This window comes from Alosa sapidissima, chromosome 15 (assembly GCF_018492685.1).
Source record: "Alosa sapidissima isolate fAloSap1 chromosome 15, fAloSap1.pri, whole genome shotgun sequence".
NCBI classification, from domain to species: Eukaryota; Metazoa; Chordata; class Actinopteri; order Clupeiformes; family Clupeidae; genus Alosa; species Alosa sapidissima.
The window spans coordinates 22,776,886-22,801,557 of record NC_055971.1 but is presented as its reverse complement, the minus strand read 5'-3'; the positions used below and the strand labels follow the sequence as shown (position 1 = coordinate 22,801,557).

The window sequence follows — 24,672 nt, the reverse complement described above, 5'->3', positions numbered from 1 at the left end:
CTCATAGTAATAGGTAGCAGCTATATTTAAAATTTTTCAAATGTATTTATTTGTTGTTTTTATTTTTCCTTCCAAGTTGCTGAGGCCCCCTGATGGCACCAATTTGCAGCCCCGGCCCCCACTTTGAAAACCACTGGGCTAGGCTACGTGTCAAAGAGCTATTGTGAGTGAGAGAAGGCCTTATTAAAAATGAAGACATACATTTGTACAAATTACTTTTGGTTTATTTTACATATAATTGATTTTTGTTTCAACAATTACTCAAAATGTCAACAACAGCTACTTTAATATAGGATGACTGATATCATATAAAGACATAACATGTTTTGACACATCAAAAAGAAAGCCTAAAAAAGATGTCAAAATAAACAAAATGCACATGGTACATACAAAAGTCAGGTAAAACATTGGAGTTCAAGATGATGACTCATGACATCAAGAATCTGGTTACTATCCCCATAATTACTCACCATGTCAATAGCCTTTTCCTTTCATACCAGGACACTGTAATGTTTAAAACAGGGGCTAGTTAATGTGTTACATTTACAACGAAACACATGGTTGATTTAAAAAGAGGATGACCATTTAAGGTATGGCAGTGAAAAAGTGCTGAATCTCCCATTCTGAGGGAATGAAAACCATAAACCCACATTCATAGCGCCGGAGTACAGTACTGCATCATTATTTTCTTCCACCTGCAATTTCTAAGCATGTTCAAGCTATTTAAAGCTGTCCTTCTGGGACACATGCACACTATAGTCTACACAGCCCAAATTGTCCATTATTGTCAAAAGATATTCATCCGAAAAGGGTATAAAGATTACGGGTTTGGGGTACCATTGACCTGTTTCTCTGTGTACAGTGTATGTGTGCGCGTGACTGAGAAAGAGAGAGAGAGAGAGAGAATGACAGCAAAAATGTGAAAGGGGAATGCTACCTCCATGTTTGCTGTCAATTACAACAAGGGTCAGTGACCTGGACATGGATGAACTGATGTAAGAGAACAATAAAAGGAGGAGGGGGTGTTGATGTAGAGTGCAAGCATTTCTCTATTAATACAAAAATAACAAACAGCTTGCATCCCTGACCAAAGACACGTTGGGGGCACAGACCATACTTTTTCTATATTTCACTTTTAACCTGGAGGCTTCTGACTGTGCCTTAACCAATAACATTCATCACGGGACAAATTGGACACAACTTGATGAGATATTAAAGTGCGTATGTGCCATTCTCTTCTCTCTTTTATTCACTCACTGGACAGGGTGATCATAGTACCCTCTGCACTGTGTACAGGGTATGAGTTAGGTCCAGAGAAACAGGTCTGCTAGGGGATCTATGCATCAAAGTGGGACTCAGCTGGGATAACAAGGTTAAAATGAATGCAGGGAATATGGTCTACTGGGGGAACAACCTTTGCCATAATCCTATTCCCAAAATGTGTGTCGGTACCCCTCTACAGACGGCTGTCTTTGGAAGTGTTTCTGTGAGTGACTGCTGAGCAAAATCCTTGTGAGTCAAGTTTGGAGAAATTCGAGTTGCCCCCAAGGATTTCCAAGGGCAACCCTTTTGTGCTCCCAATACACTGTGTTTTAACCTCACAGTTACAAGAGTGTGCATCAAGAATTAGGCACAGATATTCAAGCATCTCTTCAGCTCCCTTTTTTGATAGTTAAAATATTATTCAAGTTTTTCAAGTACTTTTTTGCCTGAAATGTGAAATGTGGCTCTCAATATGAAAATGTACTGAAGACTGATCTAAAAAGGTTTACAACCTGACCACCATAAAAAAGTGTGTCCATAGTTCTGTAATTACTAAGAAGCACCATTAAGGCTGACACTGTGAAGAGAAAATCTCTATCTTGTTCTGTAAACATAGACAGAAACATGCCCATTCCGTGTAACTCCTAAGGACTTTACCAACTGAGAGCAGGCATGCTTGTGTGTATGCACTTGAGGTTGCAAAACAGTGTAAGTGGAAAAGAGCACTGTAAACTATTCCCAGGTGGCTCACAGAAACACTTATTGCTACATCAAATCCTCCATAACCTCCACTTTACCCAGATAGTATAATGCAGGTCATGGATAAGTGGCAACGATGGTTCATCCTTATCAGCATATCTCTTGTTTAAAAAATCTGAACTATGTAACTGCTTCTTCTGTTTTATCTTTCCAAATAATACACATTGTTGTAAGACAGAAGAAAACTTGAACTGGATCATATTGCAGGTAAAATACCTTTGATAAAATTATTACTGTATAATACCAGATTCCCAGACAGATACAGTATCTGGTGTAGAATACATACACAAAGAATCTCCAGAGAAACGTTAACATAACAGTAACCCTAGGCAACAGCAAAGACAGTAGTATGGCATGATTGAGTAGCTGGGAGAAATGCTCTAATGATTGGTACTCGTCTGTTAACTGTGCAGGTTGTGTCGTGGTACATTATTGCTGGTGAGAAGTTCACTCTATGCCATGCTTTGTGATAAAAGCTTTGGGGAAAAGTAAACACAGAATTTTAAGTCCCTGTAAAATATCCACAATGACACTACTGTATGATCAGGTCCACGTTCGACACCCCCCTCCCCCCACCCCAAATCATCAAAAGCATCTGCCTCAGTTCTGCCTCTGCCATGACACCAAATGCGGACAGTTAAGTCTTCCCAGATCCCTGGGGTGGTACTGGGAGGCAAAAGAATAGTTTGTAAGGTCTTTATCACTTCTTGAATACAGAACATTCCAAAACTGCACCTCTGCGAGTCATTGCTTTTTTATATTTAAAAGAAAAGGAGCAAGAACACTCTGAGGCAAATGGTGCAGCAAAAAAAACCTGCCAAGAAGCTCAAAACATGCTAGTTTAAAACACCCATTATGTGAAGTGTGTAAACGCTGGAGAACCTTCTGACCAGACTACAATGCCACTTTCTTTGTTCTCTGATCTAGTTTCTTCTCTGCTAAAGAACCTCTACTAAACATTGATCAAAGCCAGGTAACCCAGTGGATGTTGACGAGAACTGTTCCAAAGGAGACATTTTTTGGCCAAAGACACATTTTTGGCAAAGTATCAACATTACCGTAGTGATTTCAGAAAATCACTGTAACACCTCAGGGTGAAGACTGGTTTCAAAGTCCAGGTCATCTGAAGCACTTCTGATCATCGGTGTTCAGGCTTCTTGACACTCAGCATTCGAAGACACTCAGTGACTAACTCGGTCTCGACGGGCAGCCCAAACTGACATGGCATGTGGCAGGGCAAGTAGCAGGGGTCACAACAACACACAAGCAGCAAGGGTTGGGGGGTCAAGGTCTGTTGTTGAGACGGTCATCTGCCCTTGCTCTGTGACCTTAAGTCTCGTGTGAGTTCACTTGTGGCCTCCAAGACTGTCGGCCCTTGTGGTGATGGCAAGATCAATGGTGCTGAGGGCTCAGTGGCTAAATGTGAGATGGGCGAGGGGCTTGTGCAGACGTGGTTTAGTGTCGCCATGTGTTATCGCTTGTGTCGTGTTTCACAGTGAAAGTTGTGTACATCAGTCTTCTCTTCGGAGTATGTAATCAATGTGTATGTGCGCGTGTCTCTTGACAAGAGATGTGGACTCGAGAGTAAGATCTCAAAGGGCAACACTACTGTGTTCCTGACATACTGTGGTTTTAGTGGTATTTGAGTGGTACTTCTGTGAATGTGTGTTTGAGTGTGCAGGAATGTCAGGGTCCATCTGAGAGTAAAAGGGGGAAGGACAACTTGGCCTGAGGACCTGGGTAAGTAATCATACACAAGGCCTCAAGCTCTCTACTTTCTCTCTTTCACCCATTTGTCCTTCTTTTCTTTGCCTCACCCTCTCACCCTCTCTCACCACATCTCTCCATATCAGACTTTAGACAAAGACATCTTGGTTATCCCCTGGGCTGCCCAGTTCATTGATGCCATTGGTGCCAGTGATGCCATTGGTGCCATTGGTGCTAGTGACGCCATTGGTTCCATGAAGGCCACTGTTGCTTTTGCTGATATTCACGTAGATCTTCGGGTCTTCCTCGCGCTCCTTCTTCTCGCGGCGGAGCTGGCGGCTGAAGCACAGGAGGTAGAGGGGCAGGCAGAATCCCAGCATGCTCACCACCAGCAGGCCCACGTTCACCTGTGGGGAACAAACACAAAGGACATTCCAGAAAGGTCCATAAACAGAGACAGACAACAAACTAGGAAAAAAATGAGAAGGAACATGTCCTACATGGAATGTGTCACTGGAAAAAGAGATTGTTAACCCTAAAAGGAGTGTTGGGAAATTAACGTTCTAAAGAATATCTGGAATTCAACATAGAATTTTAGAACCTTCAATTGTTGCGGAATGGAATCTTATGTTAGAATTTTCAAAAACCTACACCTTTAAGACAATCTATGCACATGTGTTGCACAGTCTGTGTATTATTCTTTGTATGGGTATGAATGCAAGTGTGTGTGTGTGCACATGTACAGTATGTGTGTGTGTGTGTGTGTTGCAGTCTCACCCAGAGTGGGTCTCCTTCTAATGGACCCATCATGGCCATGAACAGAGGCTGCTGAAGCAGGGCAAACAGAGCGCTGATGAGAGACTGCATGCCTGTCAGACTGCCAAACTGAGAGGACGGGTAGCTGGAAAGAGAGAAGCAGAGAGTGGAGGAGTGAAAAAGATGCCAGGAAGCGACAACATTAGAATGAACCATTATGTTCAATAACATTCAAGCGAGGATAGACAGGGATTCCTCAAAAAACTCTGCTATCCCTTTAAAATACTTACACAGCAGCATACAGACCACCAACAGCAGAGTGGATGAAACCCCTTACAATTGTGTGCAAAACGAACGACAGGATCTGAAGAACAAAACCAACACAAACAATTTAATTTAAAAACATCCAGTCACACCATTCCCACTGCAGATACTGTCTGATGTATTTTTGGAAAGAGCGCCAATGTCATTAATAAATTGCTAAGGAGAGAGCTGGAGGTGAACTCAGGCAAGGTGCTGCTGGTTGCACGCAGAAACACCACATGGCCACAAGGGAGCAGTACTGTACTTCACATTGCAAGAGCTGCAGTAACATGTGAGTGCTCTGCAGCAGAGTAGTCTCTCTCCAGCCAAACCGCCCGCCCGCCCCCTTGGGTGTTTGGAGTGCATCGAGTGCAACACATGCACCAGAGCGTGTGGCTCCCTGGAACCTCCCCACCCAACCCAACCCAACCCAACCCAACCAGACGGACAGGTGAGTCACCTGAAGGGGAAGGTTGGGGATCAGGCACACGAAGCCGAAGCAGACAAGCAGCAAGTTGGTGAAGATGAAGGCGCGTGTGGCGTTGGTGATCTTCTGGATCTGCCGATCGCGCCGCTTAGGCTGAGTAGGGTCCCTGGGAGAAATAAGGACAAATAGAGAGAGAGAGAGAGAGAGAGAGAGAGAGAGAGAGAGAGAGAGAGAGAGAGAGATGGGTTACATGGTGCATTTGCTGAATTCCAAGAGGGGTGAGTCATCAACAATCCCTCAACCCCCCAGCACCCCACGTTAGTGATGTGGTGTGGTGTGTGTGTGTGTGTGTGTGTGTGTGTGTGTGTGTGTGTGTGTGTGTGTGTGTGTGTGTGTAACAAAAGGGGTGCAGATTGGGGCAGGGGGATTCATTATGTAAAAACCCACTTGCTGCCGCCCTTCTCCTCCCCGTCGTCACACTCCTTCATCTTCCAGTCCATGATGTAACCGATCACCGGCGCAGTGAGGAGACAGAGGAGCTGCAGCACGCCAAAGATAGAGGTGTACACACTCACTGTAATAGAGAGAGAGAGAGAGAGAGAGAGAGGGAAAGGGAGAGAGAGAAAGAGAGAGAGAGGGAGAGATTAGACTTCACTGTGGGTGAGTTCATCTACAAATGACCTCTGGGTTGTGACTAAGGGATGGAGGAAATGATGACTTTGTCCAGGTGGAAAGTGCAGCCATGCTTCCTCATGTCAGAATGAATCAGTGTGTCTCTGTAGTTCAATGGCTAGTGCAAGGTACTGAAAATGCCACATTTACAGTCAGTAAATGTAATTTCCTAGTAAATAAACAAAGCTCTAGCTGATCTATACTCTCTCTATAGCAGAAGCCATTTTACATGAGTGTGTCTCTTAAATAAATAAATGTGTCAGCCAATGTCAAATGAAGGAGAGTGTGTGTAATGGACCGGGAGTTGTTCAAAACATGCACATCATCCCCAGCCCGCCCCCAGTTCCCAAGCCTTACCGACTTCCATCCTTTGCACTGCGCAGGCAGTTAGAAAGCCAGCATGATAGAGGAGAGGAGAAAAGAGGAGAAGAGAGAGAGAGAGGAGAGAGCAAACAGAAGGAGGGGGAGACACAGAGGAGACAGAAGCAGAGTGCATTAATAACACGCATCCGCAGCAAGCGTTACACCGCAGGGCCGGGCTCTTCCCTTTCCAATAATCTCATCACATTTAGCTTTACATCGTGGACCAAAACGCACCGATCAGATAAAGCGCTACTGCACAGTCAGCAGAGAGGGGGGGAAAAACATATAGGGACAAGCAGAGGGCTGTTAAAGAGGCTGCAGAGAGATTTAGCCTTAATCTGTAGTGCGGCAGTCACCCCAGCACTAAGGCCACCGCCACCAACAGCACTTTCTGAACCACATTTGTTAATGCTATCGCCGTATTGATCCAGGGCTGTCCCACTCACTCACTCAGACTAACACCAGTCCTAGCAGCGCAAACATATACACACAATCAGCAAGGAGGAGGGGGATAGATGGAATGAGAGGGGGATAGATGGAATGAGAGAGAGAGAGAGAGAGAGAGAGAGAGAGAGAGAGAGAGAGAGAGAGAGAGAGAGAGAGAGAGAGAAGGGTTTGGCAGGCTGAGTGGGGTCGGGGGAGGTAAACACACTTTCTTATATGAACACACTTTCACTGATCAACTGATTTGGTTCAACTGACCGATTGTCAGACATGCACTGAAACACAGAGAGACATCCACACATTCGTCCAATACATAATATAAACATCCAAATGGTCCCTCCAAACAAACTAACACACACACACACACACAACCATAGGCACATACCTGTGTTGAGGTTGCCATCTGCAAGCGTCTCAAGGATGCTGTTCATGGCCCCCATGTAGAAGATGAGGCGCAGCTGAGTGACACACATGGTGATCAGGCTGAGCATGAAGATGGGGCTGAAGATGCTGCGCATGAACGACTGAGCTGTAGAAACACACACACACACACGCGCACACACACACACACAGAGAGGCAGAGAGAACAGAGAGGGGTTAGGAGGTCTACAGTCTACTTTAAACACCATTAGAAGAAGCATGAATACACCTTCACAGAGTGAAACAAAAGCTATATATATGGTTGATTCAAGTTCAAAGTAATGGCATATCAAATCCACCAAGAAGTTCTATTTGAATTCCTTTTGGAATGTAAAGAGTTATGGTTAATGTATTATTTTATTGAGTTGCTTGTTTGTGATACGTGGAGGACTTTTTAGCAGCTGTAGGTGTCTGTCGTGGAAAAGTACCACACCATCCTGAGTGGCCCATATCCTACAGGTTGGGTGGATGTCAGAAGTGTTGTTTGATCAAAGAGAGCGTGTTCGCACGGAAAATTATTCCCTGGGCCCTGGGATGGCAAGACAACGTCCTGGGGGCACTACGGTGAGCACCGGGATTGGGAGTTGAGCCGGTTAATAATCCACCCTGCCTGATGCTGTAAACGGACTCAGGTGGCGGTCCAGCGTACGGTGGAAAAAACTCTTTATGGTCGCGTCGCAGCTGCACTGGCCTTTTTATTACCCAGCATTCCAGTAATCCTCCTGAACTCAAGACCCCCATTCTTCCTCTTTCGCTCTCTCTGTCTCCCCCCCCCCCTCTCTCTCTCTCTCTCTCTCTCTCTCTCACTCCCTCTCTCTCTCTCACTCCCTCTCTCCCCACTTCCCTTAATACACAAGTGCTTCATTCATTCACATGGAAATGACATAAAGGCAGTTTCGGCTGTACTCATAATGCTTGTACATGTTTGTAGGATATGACATACTGGCAGTTTCCACTGACCACATTCAGTACTGAGACTATATCAGAAGAGGCACTAGAATGGTGGTGTAATGGAAAAGACACTGTACTGTACTGGCTGACTGCTGTAATGTACTGCTGAACCAGCTGGGAGGGGCTGCAACAAGAGGAATGCAAGAAACTCCACAACAACACCCTCACCACCCCACCTCTATCTACCACCATCACCACCATTACCCTCTATTACACAAATGTGCAGCAGCTCCAGCTGTGTTATTAAACAAGCGGCTGGCCCTCCACATCATTACCCATCGCACCCCTCAGCCTGGCCGGAGTCAGCAACAACCCCTCCACCACCAACAACACCACCACCACCACCACCACCTCCACCGTGGTCTCAGTGCCCCGCCAACCTTGGCTCCAAGCACACTGCCACATTTGAAGGCTTCTAGGAAAGCGGTCTGAATCGATTGCACGGTCCGTTTGGTCTGAGAAGGCTCAACAAGGGACCCCGCTGGGAGTCAGAGACCCTCCCGCTGCCAACCAGGGGAGGTGAAGAGGCCACTTTTATTTTGATGCCGGGGCTCCGGCGACTTGTGGCTAATCGTATGGTACATATCTGGGTTAGTGATGCCAAAGTGCATAGAGATCCTATGCATGCATCACACAGCTCACTGCAGCCTCGGTGACCCCATACCCTTGTTCATTACTGGGGAGACCCCCCACTCTACTCTCCCACACCAACACAAATCCATGGCCATTAACCCCAAACACAGCCTCCCTGCTGGCCAGGCCATGGGTTCACAGTTGGCATCCCCGCTCAGTGGGATTTTGATAAGCGCAGCAAATATTTACATTCCAGTTTTTGTTTTATCTATTTTCATCTGTTTGGTATTTTGGCCCATGCTTGTCGTTGGGTACTGAGTAGGCAGTCTTTGTGTGTCACTTCGCAGTGAGACAGGTTGCTGGCAGAAGGTTTGGCTCGTGCCCCACTGTCTTTGAATGGCGTGTTTATAAGGCTGCCGTTTGCCAAGTCACTTAGGCAGAGATTGAGGGCCTTGCTACCATGGAAACATGCAACAGTTTAAGAGTAAATCTTTTGTTTTTGTGGAGTGGAACCTTCTCAAAAGACCTCAACAGACCCCTGCCTCTATGCCTTCAATTCACCAACAGTTGTATTACTCTTAAAGAAAAACAAAATGGATTTATGGACAGTCTATCCATTTTGGATGGTCTTTGAGGTTTTGGCACTGTTCATTTAAGAGACAAGATTGATGATAATTTGTGTCCATGTCCTGGTGTCTCATAAATCTACAGAGAAGGAGGCGTGTGATGGCTGCCTCTCAGATCCTTACCACAAAGAACTCAAACATGATGGCTTGCAACTGCATGATCTCGTCACTAAATGGTGTTTTTACATGAATTAAGAGTATAAATAATTTAGACTAGGAAAACCTACTCCTTTGTGCTTACATTAGAAATGAGTGGATGTGTGTGTGTGTGTGTGTGTGTGTGTGTGTGTGTGTGTGTGTGTGTGTGTGTGTGTGTGTGTTTTTTAAACAACAAACAAACAAACAAACAAAAACACATCTCAGTATTGTGCAGAGAACTGATAACAAACCACAGACAGCCAAGGTCGGTCAAACAGCTGGGAAATGGCAGACGACCAACAAAAACACCTGGAGTCACAGAGACTGTGACACAACTGTAAACAAACTCTGTGATGTCTATGTTTCCATGACTTCCTTTAGATCAATGAGTACATTAGACAAACAAAGAGTGAATAGTAAATAAAATGAGAGAACCTTGTCCTCTGTACAATAATTATTAGTAATAATTAGTACAATAATTCCTGTTAACCGTATGGCTTATTTTGTTTAGCATATTTTACTTGTTCTGTAAACACAACCAGTGTATCTTTCTTATGAAAGATGTTCTATTTGGTTCAATTTTATACTTATATAAACTTATATATACTTATTATACTCCTTTTTCTTGAAACTGCTATGGTGTTATGGCTATATTGACAAGGAGCAGGGAATGAGCTGATTCTTACTTTCATCCTCAGCCTTGCACTGGACCTCAAGGTCTACGGTGGAGAGACAGAGCTTGTTGCCCTCCTGAGTGGCCAGCTTCTCTGAGTGGTGGTGCTTCAGGGAGTTCCCCACGCTGAGGCGACGGCCCACAGTGGTCACCTGCCTGTAGAACTGCTTTCCGGTGATCTTGTGGTCGAAGCCCAGCCAGCTGAACTTGATCTTCACACTGAGGAAGAAGTAGCGCAAGAGGCAAAGACAGATAAGTGGGAGGACAGGGACATGTTTTCTCTTAACTTATTTACACTGTGGACGGGGTACCCTGACATGTTTGCAGATTAACTAAGCCTTTAGGAATGCTGCAAGTCTTCTATTGGACTACATAGCCTTTCTTAGGGCTGAGCTACACCAGGCGCGTAACTGAAGCGTTCCGTTCGCGTTGCGTCTGCTGCAACAATTAGCTTCCATTATAATCAATGGAAGTAGCTACACCAGACGAGACAGTGGGGCGTACGATCGAAAAAAATAGACCATTCATCTAAAATGGATTTTACGCGTTGTGAACGGAACGCTTCAGTTACGCGCCTGGGGTAGCTCATACCTTAGTATTCTTTATCTATTCTGTGAAAGAATGCTTTATTCTTCATTTCCGACTTCATTTATCATAAACCACTGTTTCACTGACAATGATGTGGGAATGGTATTTGAAACAGGGTTTGTGGGTTTGTGTGCGTGTTGTACTCTTACGTGTAGTCCATATCCTCTGGACCAGGGAAAGGTTCAAGGGGCCAGTTGAAGAAGCAGTTGATGAAGACCAGGCCAGCGCAACCAGCCCACACCAAGAGGATGGTGATGAGGGCCACGCCCAAATCATAAATCACCTGTGGAAGGACAGCCAATCGTGTTAATGTTTCTACGGTGTCACGTGTGAGACTTTTAGCATTAGCTCAGGAAAAGGGAAGCGCACCATAATTCCGGGGAAGGTGACGGCCGAGGAGGCGTAGGAGCCGATCATGAGAGAGATGAATGTCGATCGGAGGTCACCAAACATGTTCGGCAGCTAGAGGGAGGCAAAGAGATGGGCAGACAGAGAGAGAGATTTCATGTGGTCACATTCAAACAGGTCTGCTGCTTAAGTGTATACACATTTCCCCCCACTCCCCAAACGCTGACAGGCAAACTCATTTAGCAACGGCGTGACAGTGACAGTTAAACAATTCTGAGATTCAAGTGTCCTCCAAAGTGTTAACTTGGAGGTCAACAACATGGTGGGTGGAGCCCCTCTTTGGTGATTAATAGCCTGACATCAACATTTACAGCAGACTGTGGTGGAGAGGACAGCTTGCATAACAACCTTTCTGCTTTATCTCAAAACCCTGAGCACAGACTGTTCCCTGCCTCGACATGTAAACACCTAATACAAAAGGCTGCAAGCAAAGTGAGAGTGAGAAAAGGTGATAGAGAGACAGAGAAAGTGAGAGAGGAAGGGGGGGTAGGGGGAGAGAGCGACAATGTTTGAAACAAAGAAAAAAGAGGAAGGACATAACCTAATACAACTTCAGCAGCTATCTCTATCACAAACATATCAGACTCAACTGGGCTTGTCATTGTGACCTGTATTGCAATACCACTCCTCCAAGAATTCCCACTGTTTCCAAGAATTTCCCCAAAACAATGCTTCCCCAATGCCTTCCCCAGCATCCCCCTCCATTCTCAGCATGGTCTCTGCTAGTTAAAAGCAGGAATGAACTCCTTCTCCTGGCCCCAGCAGTCACCATTTACCACTTCTAATTGGAGTAAAGGTTAGCCAGGGTGGGCCCGTAAAAACTCTGGGATGACAGTTACACTAACAGTCTCACAGCAGCCTCGGGGTGTGGTGAGGAGAAGAAAAGCCCTCATGTGACAATCGTGTGTGTGTGTGTGTGTGTGTGTGTGTGTGTGTGTGTGTGTGTGTGTGTGTGTGTGTGTGTGTGTGTGTGTGTGTGTGAGTAAACTGACTTCAGCATGTGGAGGAAGAGAGATGCTGATGAGGGGGGAAACCACAAGGCAAGAGACGGAACAGAGAGAGAGAGTGGAAGAACTGGTTTTTGCTTTTTTTTGGTGTTTGCGAAACGTCTGCCCTGGTCATGAGAGACCACTGAGTGGTGCGTCAACAGGCTTGACACAGCACTGAGATGGAACACGGCGAAAAACAGGCTGCGACGGTTTTTGCCTCCGAGGCAGATTTCTGTATCTCAGTCCCCACTTCTCTTTCCAAAGCGACTGACAGTCACGCGAAGGTGAGACGGGCGGGGTGAGACGACTCTCAGAGAGCAGTCAACACAGGAACAACAACGCCTGCGCTCACCTACTTTTCTGCCTAACAGATTTCTCACTCTGTTCACCACACACAAAATGGGATACGAAAGCCTTTTGATTGAGACGGGTGTAATTACAGTCGTCTAGTAGTGTGTATGCGCAACGTTTTAAAAGAAGAACAGATAAGATGTTCAGATGGGAACTGTGGAATTGAGCTCCAAGGCTTCTCAGACAAAGAGCCCATTTGTCCTCTGTGTGTAATCAATGTGAGCTAAACACAGGTGAGTGGACTAAGGAAGGACACCCTGGTCCATCCCCTCCACAGGTTATATGGCTGCTGCTGCTGATGGCACCAATCTATAGCTTTGGTCAGCAGACAGAATGTCTGGATGGTGGCGTTTTTACCCTTGCGTGAGAGGTCCGAGTGATGCTGCTGTTCCTCTTTTCTCTTCCCGCTCAATCTAGGTCAGACAGGCTCTGGGGGTCTGTGTCTGGCTTGAGCTGTCTGTGGCTCTGCGCTAACCTAGGCACACAGGGTTCGCATTCGGCAAGGTCAAACCTTTACCTGTGGGCCCCCCGGCTGTGAAAGGGCCCCATGTGTTCGCTGCTGTCAGGCAAGACTACGGGCAGTGTGCTGCGATGGTGACGGGTAAATGATTGCCCGGCTGTGTCCTTTTTACCTTTTTGCATTCCTCGCTGACCTCACGCAATCAGTTTGTCTTGAGCAGAGCGGAGCCCTGACTCAGTGTTGAGCTCTCACTGAGCTTACGCTGAGCTAACACTGAGCTTACGCTGAGCTAACACTGAGTCTGTAGCTTTGGACATGCTGTCAGCGACGTGCTGTGATAGGGGTATGTTATATGTTATATATATATATATATATATACATATATGCATAGATCAGATTCAATTGTTCAGAGAACAAGACAGAGTGAGGATATGTGGTTAAACGAAAGTGTCAACAATATCAGTGGCTGGTTTTAAACTCATAAACTCAACTCATATAACTCATGTCATGGAGGCCGACTGTACATACTATGAGAGAGTATTTGAGCACTAGCACTTGTGATGCAATTATGAATTTTTTCATTCTAGGGTGGAAAAAGTGGAAATTTGCTGAAGGGCAGATTAGGAAACCTTGGTAGCTCTCATTTTCCATTCTGTATTTCATGAGCCTTCGCAAGGTTCCTTTACATGTTGTCTCCCCTCCATAGCTTTTTAATCCCATATACATGGAATGGCCTTTGTAATGGCCTTTGTAGTGCACACAAATGGTGTGTAGTTGAGCCTGAATGTGATAATACAGGAGGAGATGTTCCCAGAAGAGACACAAACATTTGACACTCTCACTTTGTGTTCTACTCCTCCATGAAAACATTCCTTCACTAATTGAGAGAATTTAGAAAACCTCACATGTTTTGCCTGTTTTTTTTATTTTTTATTTGGGCCAGGGCTGCTGTTTTTTTTTTATGGGCCAGGGCTGCTGTGGAAACTGAAACGTTCCCAACACTCCCACCACCAGCCACAGACAACAAGTGTGCAGCACAGGCAGAACTGCACCGGCGAGGGGATGAAAGGAGCAGAGAGGGGGAGAGAAAGGGAAGTGAGAAAGATGTGCTCAGCTGTGGAGAACCGGTCCACACTGGCCAGCACCCGACCTAAAAGACCTCAAGCCTTTCCATGAGTCAACAGTTCAGCGAAAGTGGAACTGAGACTAATTCCACACTGACCCTCGCTTATCTCCAGTTTCCCAGCAGGCCCCTAGCATTGACCATGGAGAATGATCACTGGAGCACAGAACTGAAGTCAACACAAAGTATAGGTCCTGCTTGCCCTAGTTCTCCTTCCTCTCACCGACAACATCATGTGCTCCTGACTGTCATGGTGGTCCGTTTCATGACCTTTAGTTGCAGTATCAGGTCAGTACTTCTATTTAAGTGCTGTTGATGTGGTCAGCACCTAGTTTCTGGTCCACAACGGCACAGTCATTTTCATTCATCATCTAGGTTAAAGCCATATTTCATGTACTCCTATTGCCCTGACCCCCCCCCCCCCCCCCCCCCCCCCACCCCCTCATCCAGAGTGGCACTCATCCTCTCTTCTAAATTTACCTTTCATGGACTGTTCCTAGGAAATCACATGGAATAACCGCTGTGACAGGGCTTGGCTAATGGCAGCTATATGGAGCATTTGTCACAGTTGAGGAAGAAGGGATTGAACCCAGGGATAGGGCTTTATGGGCTGTAGAGTGCTGGAGCGGATTACCAGTGCAGTGGACTGATTAGTGGGACACAGTGTCCAGAAATATATCATACACAGTAGAGTCATTACAAGAGCGTGTGTGTTTATTTGCGTGCTTTGTTTACGGCTAACCAGCTGAGTCGGAAGCCTGTGGCCAAGGAAGAGAAATTTAGGAGTGGGTGGTGGTGACTGGCTTGCTGGCATGATTGGGGGTGGGCATAAAGGGCACACACACACACACACACGCACGCACGCGCGCGCACGCACACATGCACACACACACACACACACACACACACACACACACACCCACACACACACACACACACACACACACACACACACACACACACACACCCTCAGGCAACAACAGCAGAGGGATCAGTAACAAACAGCTGTGTCAGGTTACTGAAGAGTGGGTTAAAAAAAAAGAACAGCCTGAAGTGTTCTCTGATCGCTCCGTTTCGTGGGAGTCACTCTCTCCCCCTGTCCCTGGGCCCGGCACTCCCACACTTGTTTACGGCTTTCTGGGAGGGTGCACTGCTGAGTGGGCACACACAGAGAGGGAGAGAACCGGAGAGCTCCAGCCTGGTACCGGGAAAGGTGCGGAAACCAGACGAGCCAAATTTGGAAAGGGAGCGCGAGGGGAAAGAGTGGAGCGAGAGATGACGGAGGAAACAAGAGGAAGAGGAAAAGGGAGGAGGGGGCACAAGCACAGCGCCGAGACCAGGGAAATGAGAGATGTGCGGATAAAGGCCTCTCTATTGTCGAGATCGCTCTCAAGCCAAGATATCTATCACACTTGTTTAACTTAACAGAGGCGGCCATTTTAATACTGTGCACGATGCACAGGCTTTTGCTACGTTCTATAGAAAAGACAGAGAGGCCATTTTCAAAAGGCTGTCAGTGATAGGGACGCACAGACACAAAGAGAGGAGCACACGTAAATATGAACCCACTGATCAGCATGTGTAAAATACACAGTTTTTCGAAGGAGTGCTTGCAGTGCAGGGTTGCCGTGGAGAGGTTACTGGAACAGAGCAGCTGCAATAACAAATCATTCTGTTCCCTGGAGCGAGCGCACGCATACACACTCACACACACACAGAGAGAGATACACATGTATGAGCGTGTGCTCGCCCCTACAAACAGTCTCGCACGTGCTGAAACTGAACTCTGGGAGAGAGCTCAAACAGGCTGAGGTATGTGTCATGGGAGTACCATTGCAAAAGAGCACAAAAACAAACCCATTTGCCTTGGCGTCAGGGTTAGGGTAAGGGAACCTGTTCGTTTGCTCTACTTCGTTGTTTTTTGTCAGGCACAAAAAAGACAGTACGTCACTCAAAAAAAAACAACAACACTGTGGCCAGGGTTGCAGCAGCAGCAGCAGCAGCAGCAGCAGCAGCAGAAGCACAGCTATCAACAACACTGACTTCCTGTTTACGTCAACTGAGCTTACGTCCTGTTCTGAGAAGCATTTGGAGTGGGGGCTAGTCTGCCTAGTGGGTTCCAAATAACATTGACTAGTGAACTCTCATAGGGGTGTGTATGAACAGTGTAGTGTGTGACAGACAGCTAGAACCAAAATGCTAGTTTAGCACTGGCTAGTTTAAAATCTGGCCATGCAGTCATAGATGCATGCATGAAAAGGATAATGTAAAACGCAAGTACTGCAAATGTAAAATATCTGGTCAGTCAGTCTATTCAGCCAACTCAGTGATGACTCAAAGTCTCATTAAAAAGAATGACCAGGTTTAATCTGACATTGCACAATATTGGCTGCCTGTCTGGTGCACAGCGAAGCCCTGGTCTATTTTGAGGATGAATAAATGATGACGAGGGGTCTTTTTTTGGGTTCCCGTGAAGAAAAGCGGCTATGCTGAATAATGCATCTCCAGTGCACTGAGGCACGTGGGCTACTCAAGACACACCCTGTGAGTGAGTGGGCTCACTCCACGACACACACTTGTGTGCATACAGATGAAGAGATGATCACACATACACACACACACACACACACACACACACAGACGCGCACATACACGTGCACACACACACCACACACACCACACACACGTATACACTAGCTGGGGATTTCTTCACTTCCCTTCTAAAGAGGCTGTGTGTGTGTGTGTGTGTGTGTGTGTGTGTGTGTGTGTGTGTGTGTGTGTGTGTGTGTGTGTGTGAGTGAGTGAGTGGTGCAGAGGAGTGGTTCATCACATCCCCAGTCACTTACTGTCAGGGAGGTGAAGGTCATGCACATCCCTCCGAAGCCATTCAGTGCCAGAGCGAAAAAGATGAGAACGGACAGATCTGGGGAAAGACAGACAGGTTACCTCGACACAGAGAGCGAACAGAGATGGCCCAAACAGAGATGGCCCAAACGGACCAAATCTTAGAACACAAGAGAGTGGAGAGAGCGGTACGTACTGTTTGGATCACTCGCTCCATAGGCAATCAGGATACAAGAAAAGGCAAAACAGGTACTGAAAACACAAAATGAAATGAATTACGCTGGGTTTTTGATTCATCATTTACGTAAACATGGTACTATCTATTGCCATTAAATTCTAGCAGAAGCACAAAAAATATCTATCACAAAATCCATGAATTAGTTCTGGCTTTGGATTGAACTTAGAGCATATACACATCACTATTGGTGGAGGGTCACAGGGTTGCCTCACCTGCCCAGCAGGCGCAGTTTGCGTGGGCCGTATTTGTCCATGACGATGCCCAGGGGCAGAGTGATGGCACTCAGCAGGAAGGAGCCCACGGTGAAGGCCAGGTTCAGCATCTCATCCTGGTCCTTGCACACTGGCCACCCTCGAAGCTTCAGGGGTTCCTCCTCAGCTTTCTCTGCAGCGTCCATGCCCTGGTCGTCTGAGGACTGATTGATGGCCGACGAGGACTGATTGAGCTGACTGTCTGAGCTGTTCCCTGTCGGATCCAGGAGGATAAGAGAACACCTGAGATGTGCTGTGTGTCTGCCATCACTAAAATCAACAACTTCAGACCGTATTCTAGATTCTGTTCAAATGGCCGAGTTTGCTTTGAATAAAGATTTGAATCACATTTTCATTGTTAATGAATATTCACTTTTTCTGTAGAGCACTTTAAATTAATGAATAAATGGATCATCGTTTACTTCTTCCTAGTAAAGCCTGCATTTGGCTTTACATTTCATGCCAGATATACATGACCTGGTATGATATGTGGCTTGCTTTGACTCCTGAGGTTACCCAGTTGGATTACCAGCCTAGGGGTATGGTGTGGGCATATGTGAAATTGTGACCCTGTTGCTGCCACAGAGTAATGTTCCCGGGGGGGGGGGGTGACTGGAGCGAAAGGTCACACACAGAAACAGCAGCAAATAAAAATAGCCGTGGCCCACCGGTTAGCACTCTGGACTTGCAACCGGAGGGTTGCCGGTTCGAGCCCCGACCAGTGGGCTGCGGCTGAAGTGCCCTTGAGCAAGGCACCTAACCCCTCACTGCTCCCCGAGCGCCGCCGTTGTAGCAGGCAGCTCACTGCGCCGGGATTAGTGTGTGCTTCACCTCACTGTGTGCTGTTTGTGTTTCACTAATTCACCGATTGGGTTAAATGCAGAGACCAAATTTCCCTCACGGGATCAAAAAAGTATATATACTTCTACTTACTTAAACAGATGGGTAACGTGTTAAGAGCCGTCCACGCCAGGAACAATAATTATAATGATAACTTCAAAAAAGTATCACTCTAGCTAATATGATTGACAACGTCCACATATAAACTATACCGATAACAGCATGAAGAACTACAGTATATTGCTGGGGACCACTTTCAGAGTGATTTTGAGAACAATAAAAAGCTAACAGCCAATCAGAATCCATCAACTTGTAGACACTACATTCAACAGCAGGGGAGACTTTCCTTATTGGTGGTTTAGTGTGGACACTTTTATCGTCATAGTTACAATTATCTTTATAGTTATCATTCCTGGTGTGACCAGCCCTTTAGTGCTCTTAGGCCACTGGGCTGCCTGTTCCTGCAGAGGCTAGGCCATGGCTTCGCCTCCCGCCATAATTTTATGGGGCTTTCATAATGACGTCTTATTTGCGATCTGATATCCTGCTGCTCTTCCAAAGCTGCCCTGTAGAGCCAGACTTTGCAGATGGCTACATTTCACTCCCTCCGAGTGGTCTAACTGTTCTTCTACCAGGCTATTTTTAGTTGCATCCTGATGATACTGCGCTGTGGCATTGGAGATTGCATTCGAATATTTGTGACTTGTTTTGAGCGTCTATGTGTGTAGGCGGTGAGGACAAAACTGACACACAAAAAAAGGACCCAATGTCTCTGTGTGCTTTTCAAAGAAGATGACAAACAACAGCAAGACCAGCAGAACTTGTTCAACAGTGGTTGTGTTTGCCGAGACTTCTCCGAGATGTAACAGGAGCGACATGGGACCTGAGTGGTGACCTAGCAATGGGTTACTAGACTGCAAACAGCAGCTGGGCAGTGTGGGCCTGGCTGGGTATTAAGGACTTATTGAGCTGTGCTGAGTCAATAAGGAAGACGCCTTGAGTACCTGCAGGGTCATACTCTCTTATCTGTTTAAGCTATGCCCCTCAGCTCACTGACACACACAGTCATCATGGACACAGCACAATTATTCAACACCTTGCCTAGAAGTAGAGCTGCTATTTATAACTGTTTCTAGCAACATTTTTAAACTTCTAGATTGGCAGAACTAGTCAATAGGTGAACATGGTCTTGATTATTTATAATGACTAATACTGAGGCTTTGGCTTGAAAAGGAACGATTTTTAATCATGTATTGAAAAGATTTGTTTTATTCTTGCTATTGATTTTTTAAGTCGCAGTGCAATGCTGTATTACAGCGACAGATGAGTTTATGTTTAAGTGTTGAACAAAGCAACCCATTGTCACACAGGGACCTTAATCAATAGCACCATTATCTCATGTAGAAGGAGCAGCAAGAATTAGGGTCATCTCCTGGAGTATTTGTGTGTATATGTGGGAAGGGGGGGGGGGGGGGGGGTAGTCAACTTTTAGGACTCTAGAAAGTAGTGGGTGGGGGTGGGGTGGGGGGGTGTAGACTGGATGTAGGGCACAGGATGGAGAGAGTTAGCCGGTCGTTTGAAATAGCACTCATGGCAAATTCTCAGCTTCCTGAGAAGCCTAATGTGTGGAAGACCAACTCAGTCACTCCAGCTATGTGCTGACAACAGCCCCCCTGGTTCATTACAGAAGGAACAGAGGTGATCGTGAGAGTGTGTCATGTTCGGAAAGAAGGGCGTTGTATCATAGGTTTGTGGTTGCATTATGCGGAATGACTAAGAAATATGTGTGGTCACTGCTGATAAAGTATTCTGACCACCACCACTATATATAAAAAATCTCTGGCTAAAGCTTGGAATGTTTTGCTGAAAATGTGTCACTCCATTGCAAACTCTTGGTGGGCCGTGTTTGTCAAATTGTTTATCTGATAAATAGCACTGAGGGCAGACGAGGAAAAACAAAAGCAGGTTAGAATGTGCCCCTCACACTTCACACGTGCACGTTGACCACAACTTGCGGGGCAGCAGCCTGGTGAGGAATGAAAACTCTCTGGTCCGAACAAGCTCACCAGCGCGCTGTGACAAGACACAAGACAGCGTTGTCCGTCCACACCCTGTCTGTGTCGCCTCAGAGACACACATATCCCCCATCACCCCCACCGGACACATGATTGATGGAGCGAGGGCTGGGGGGGGGGGGGGGGGGGGGTACTTCTTGTTTAACTGGTCCTAGAGGTGCCTCAAAAGGATATCTGCTGACTCCATTCCTGTGAATGGACGAAGCACTCAGCAGAGGACAGAGACGGCTTGGCAGAGAAGCCAGCCTCGCTCTACCACAGAGGACTGTGAAACCTCAAACCCTTGTCAACAGATCTGACCGATTAAAAAACACTTTGCAGTGACTTGACACTATCTGCAGCCATGTAGCAAAAAAAAAAATAACAGAACAAAACAAAAAGCATTTTCTTTCTTGCAGACAGGGTGTCAAAGTGAAATGGTCAAAAAGGAAACAGTGTGAACCCAGTAACCAACAGGGTTGATTCTGATAGTGTCCTGATGCATTACCCATTATAAAGGTCTCTTAAATGGGATTAGACCAACAAAAGGACTCTGTGGTAAAAAAAAGAGAAGCACAGGCAAAAAGCATGCATCCATGTCAGCTCTTATTTGGCACGAGAGCAATTTTACACTTGGTTTGAAACCACTGATGGTTTCCAGGTACAATCTCTTTGAGCAACAACAAAAGAACATAGATTCTAAAGAAGATGATAAGAGAAAATTTCAACTGATCAAAGGTAGCTTTTGATAGCACTAGACTAGTAAATTATCATTTGACCCACATACATGCATCGAGACTGACAAGAGACACTAGGGTATTGTGAGGATGGGAAATTGAAAAGCGTTTGATGTGTTTTTTACACTAATCTACTAATCGGTCAGTTCTTAGAATGTAAAAAACTCATTTTGGGATTAGCAAAGTTTGCACAGAATCAAAATAAACAACAGTATTTACTTGTTTTGTCTCTTAGAATTAGTGTGTAAAAATGCTGCCAAAGTCTGCAGTGTCGTTGGGCAGAATTAGGGACTTTCGGCAAGCTGATCACTATCACATTGTTTTTCCTCTAGACTCTGTTGACTGCCTGACACATTGGGGGTAGATTTATATAAAAACCAATCTGCAATTGAGAAAATTCTGGTAATCTGATCAACCACAAAGGTAAACACTTGTGTAATACTCTAATATGTTCCCTGTTTGTGATGGATTGGTGCTTAGGCAGTGAACTTGCAGTGTATAATATTGACTTTTGATAGACTTTTGATATATATTTTTACTGACTTCTAAACAAAAGTTGGCTCATGGTGGTTTGGCAGGTGACTAGGAGCATTATGTCACCTTTATTCAAGCATCAATTAATCAGTGATTTACTTTAGATGCTATTATGACTCCAAGTAGGTGAAAGAGCAAGGGTGCCCTTCAATGCAAAATAGGGTAGCGTTGCAGGTGGGATGGTGCAATTAGAATGAATTAAGATCTTTGTCAAAGTACCTGTAGGGTGCCACATTCCTATGCCATTTTTGACCTAATTGTGTTAGTGTATTCAAACAAAGCCTTCAGCTGAAGTAACTAACAGATTGCTTTGTGAAGTCACATCATGTATTATTCAATTATACATTTACATAAATGATATGCTGGGTAGGTGACGGAGATTCCTCCTTGCTACACTTTAAAAATACATTTAGATTGTGTATTTGTCCAAAGAACTTAATAATCACGGTGATGTTTTCATGTGCTTGCTGCTGTCCATCACATCTTACCAGAACAGAGGTATGAGTAGAAGCCTTCAGACTTGAGCATGATCAGCAGGGAACCCCATCCTAGCAGCACAGCAGAGAAAAGCAGGTTCTCGATCACCGCTGTTACGGCCATCCACCAGCGCCTGGAAACAGCTGTGCGCAGTGACGGAGCCATCTTTACGCACTCAAGGGGGGCAGATGTGTGCAATAGGTGGAGGGAGCGTTGGTCAGCAAAGAAAGTCAAGCCTGAAATATAGAGCACGATAATCTTAAGCATCTTAATGTTGGGCTAAGACATTGTGTTAGTCTTTTTAAGACATGTATTACAGTATTTAATACAGTTGTTTATCATAACAAACATGTTGTGTCTAATGCAGGATCACAGGGCTGAATAATAGTCAGACCCTGCATCCAACCGACTGCGAGTCTTTTTCTCGAGAAACTGTCTTTCTGGCTTATTTGGTTGTTTTGGGGGTCCCCCTTTGTTCACTTCTGCTAAGATGAAAAACATTGCACAAACAAGAAACAGCCCAGATATCCTCCGCGCGTGTGGAAACCTCTATACCCCACCCATTGGTGCGCCTAACCCCACCCTTGCGGTTGCTGATTGGTGCAAGATTACAAACTCCTCCCCCATTTGCAGCTGGTAATGCAGGGACAGAGAGAGACTCCACGTGAGGCCAGGATCTAGCCGGTTCGAACCAGTACGGCGCGAGATTCAGTGGCAGCCCCGTTATCATTCTTCACTGGTGATGCTCAGAGTACACAATAGCATCACGGTAAGCAGTACTAACTTAGACAATGTCATATACGGTAGATATATTTTAAAAACGCAATAACTTCTGGTCAAAATTGTTGTTTTCAACTGTTTCCATTACGATTTCGATGACATTTATTTGAGTGCGGCAATTAACCATTTAATCCTTATAGCCACAGATTAGTAAGCTGTACTGCAGCAAAGATGTTCAGAGAAACATGGTTATATTGAATAGACGTTGTAAGACAAAGCTATTTTGTCCTGCGAGAGCTCTAAAAACTGGTCTGAACTGGACATGAATCATCAGCCCCTGCGCCTGTAACCCACTCCCCACCCCCCATCTCCATTCACATGCACATTAAGCTCAGCTGTTCCGTGTCTGGACTCACTGCTTTTCCATGAATATCATCACTGCTGGCAAAAACATTCGAAGGACACAATGTCAACATTACACTTCCTTGTTTTCGGGTTGACCCTGGCTCCTGTTTACGATGCTCCTAAGGCTTTGCGCTCGCGGGTATACCATTTTCTCTGAAGTGTCTGTTATGAACCGTTCACAACAGCGGGCTGCATTATCAATAACATGCACCTCATTTCTCCGTAGAGATTGCACTTAATGATTAGTATTTGCAATATCACATTGTAAGGATACAGTGGTAATCACACAATATTAGGAACCTAATGACAGCGAAACCTATTGTTCAGGTCCTATGCATTCAGCACTATGTTTACGCATGGGCTTACCTTCCGATTAATTTAGTGTGAACACATTCGTACTTTATTTAAATGAACCTTTAGTCATTAACATCAACACGAAATAGGTTGAGATGGACACAAAGAATGTCAATACAAGGAACCCACGTATGAGTCCACTCCAGCTCAAAATATGCTATATTTGCATCCGTCTATGGATAGTTTACAGAACCCGGCTATTAGTATGCTAATAGAAGTTGCAGGAGACAATGAAAACATCTCGATGACGACAACTGTACATCATCTGATAGCCCAAAGCACAGATTTAGAAATCCAATCGATCAATCAGAAATCCTGAGACATGTAGTGAGTTAGTCTGTAATAACTTCTTTTGGTGAGAAATATTGTTACCATTCATTACAAGAGGTAATGCAACATACAATCAATACAATCTTTGTCATGACATTGACCACAGAATGGAAAACAGAATGGTAAAATGGTATAATGGTATAATTGACCATTACAATTGTACTCCATATTAGTATGGTATTTCAAATACTGAGCACTATGCTACATGACACAGCAGTGTCTGTTATACTGTAGCCAAGTTTCACACCAGAGCATCCTTGTAAGCAGAGAGCGGCTCATACCTGCTTGACAGGGATCCCTCACCAAACCGTTGATATCCCTCTCGTTGAAGGTGAAGATGGAGAGCTGGTGCAACTTAATAAATCATACAGATATACATCAACTAACACTGTCTTTGGTTTCTATACTTCAGTTCATTCGTTCATCTCAGATTCCTGGATTTATATTTTCACTGTTCGCTACACAAACAAGCCAACGCCGCCATTGGTCGACTGCTGAGCTAGAGACGGATTTGAACCAATCAGAGAAGACTAATAATTAAATATATTATTACCCATCATGTTTGCCTGTTTATGCTTCCTACACACACAACAGACACATGGGTTTTGCAATCTGTTTGGTTTCCTAAAATAAATAAGTTGTTTAGTGAGACAGACTATGAATCGCCAAATGTTTCCAAGATAGTGTACCGTGTCGAAGTAGTGTACCGTGTTCTCAGACCGTGTAAAGAGGAAATGAAGTCAGTGTTGCAGTATTTTCAAAACAATCCACTTGTTTGCCTGTTCATTTGACTTTAGTGTGTGTCTGCAACAGACTATCTATCGGTTCAATGACTCTAAGTAAGAAAGTGAGAGACTTATTTTTGGTGCGTAATTTGGATGAAGCTGCGTATTG

General features: G+C 45.3%; 1 protein-coding gene across 2 annotated transcripts; it reads right to left on the bottom strand.

Moving 5' to 3' along the window:
• Window positions 1-206: 206 nt before the first annotated feature.
• slc43a2a (solute carrier family 43 member 2a) lies at window positions 207-24,223 on the bottom strand. Of its 2 annotated transcripts, XM_042063623.1 has the most exons (15): window positions 24,060-24,223; window positions 21,981-22,205; window positions 17,289-17,541; window positions 17,035-17,090; window positions 16,841-16,917; window positions 11,033-11,125; window positions 10,813-10,946; window positions 10,089-10,294; window positions 7,080-7,223; window positions 6,245-6,262; window positions 5,663-5,789; window positions 5,249-5,381; window positions 4,776-4,849; window positions 4,507-4,630; window positions 207-4,136 (listed from the first exon to the last, which is right to left on the bottom strand). In XM_042063623.1, the coding sequence occupies exons 2-15, from the start codon at window positions 22,132-22,134 to the stop codon at window positions 3,879-3,881; spliced, it is 1,851 nt and encodes a 616-aa protein (XP_041919557.1). In that variant the 5' UTR covers window positions 22,135-22,205; window positions 24,060-24,223; the 3' UTR covers window positions 207-3,878. The 2 variants fall into 2 exon arrangements, with proteins under 2 accessions (XP_041919557.1, XP_041919558.1); XM_042063624.1 differs by lacking the exon at window positions 6,245-6,262 and having other exon boundaries at window positions 24,060-24,220.
• Between the last annotated feature and the right edge of the window lie 449 nt (window positions 24,224-24,672).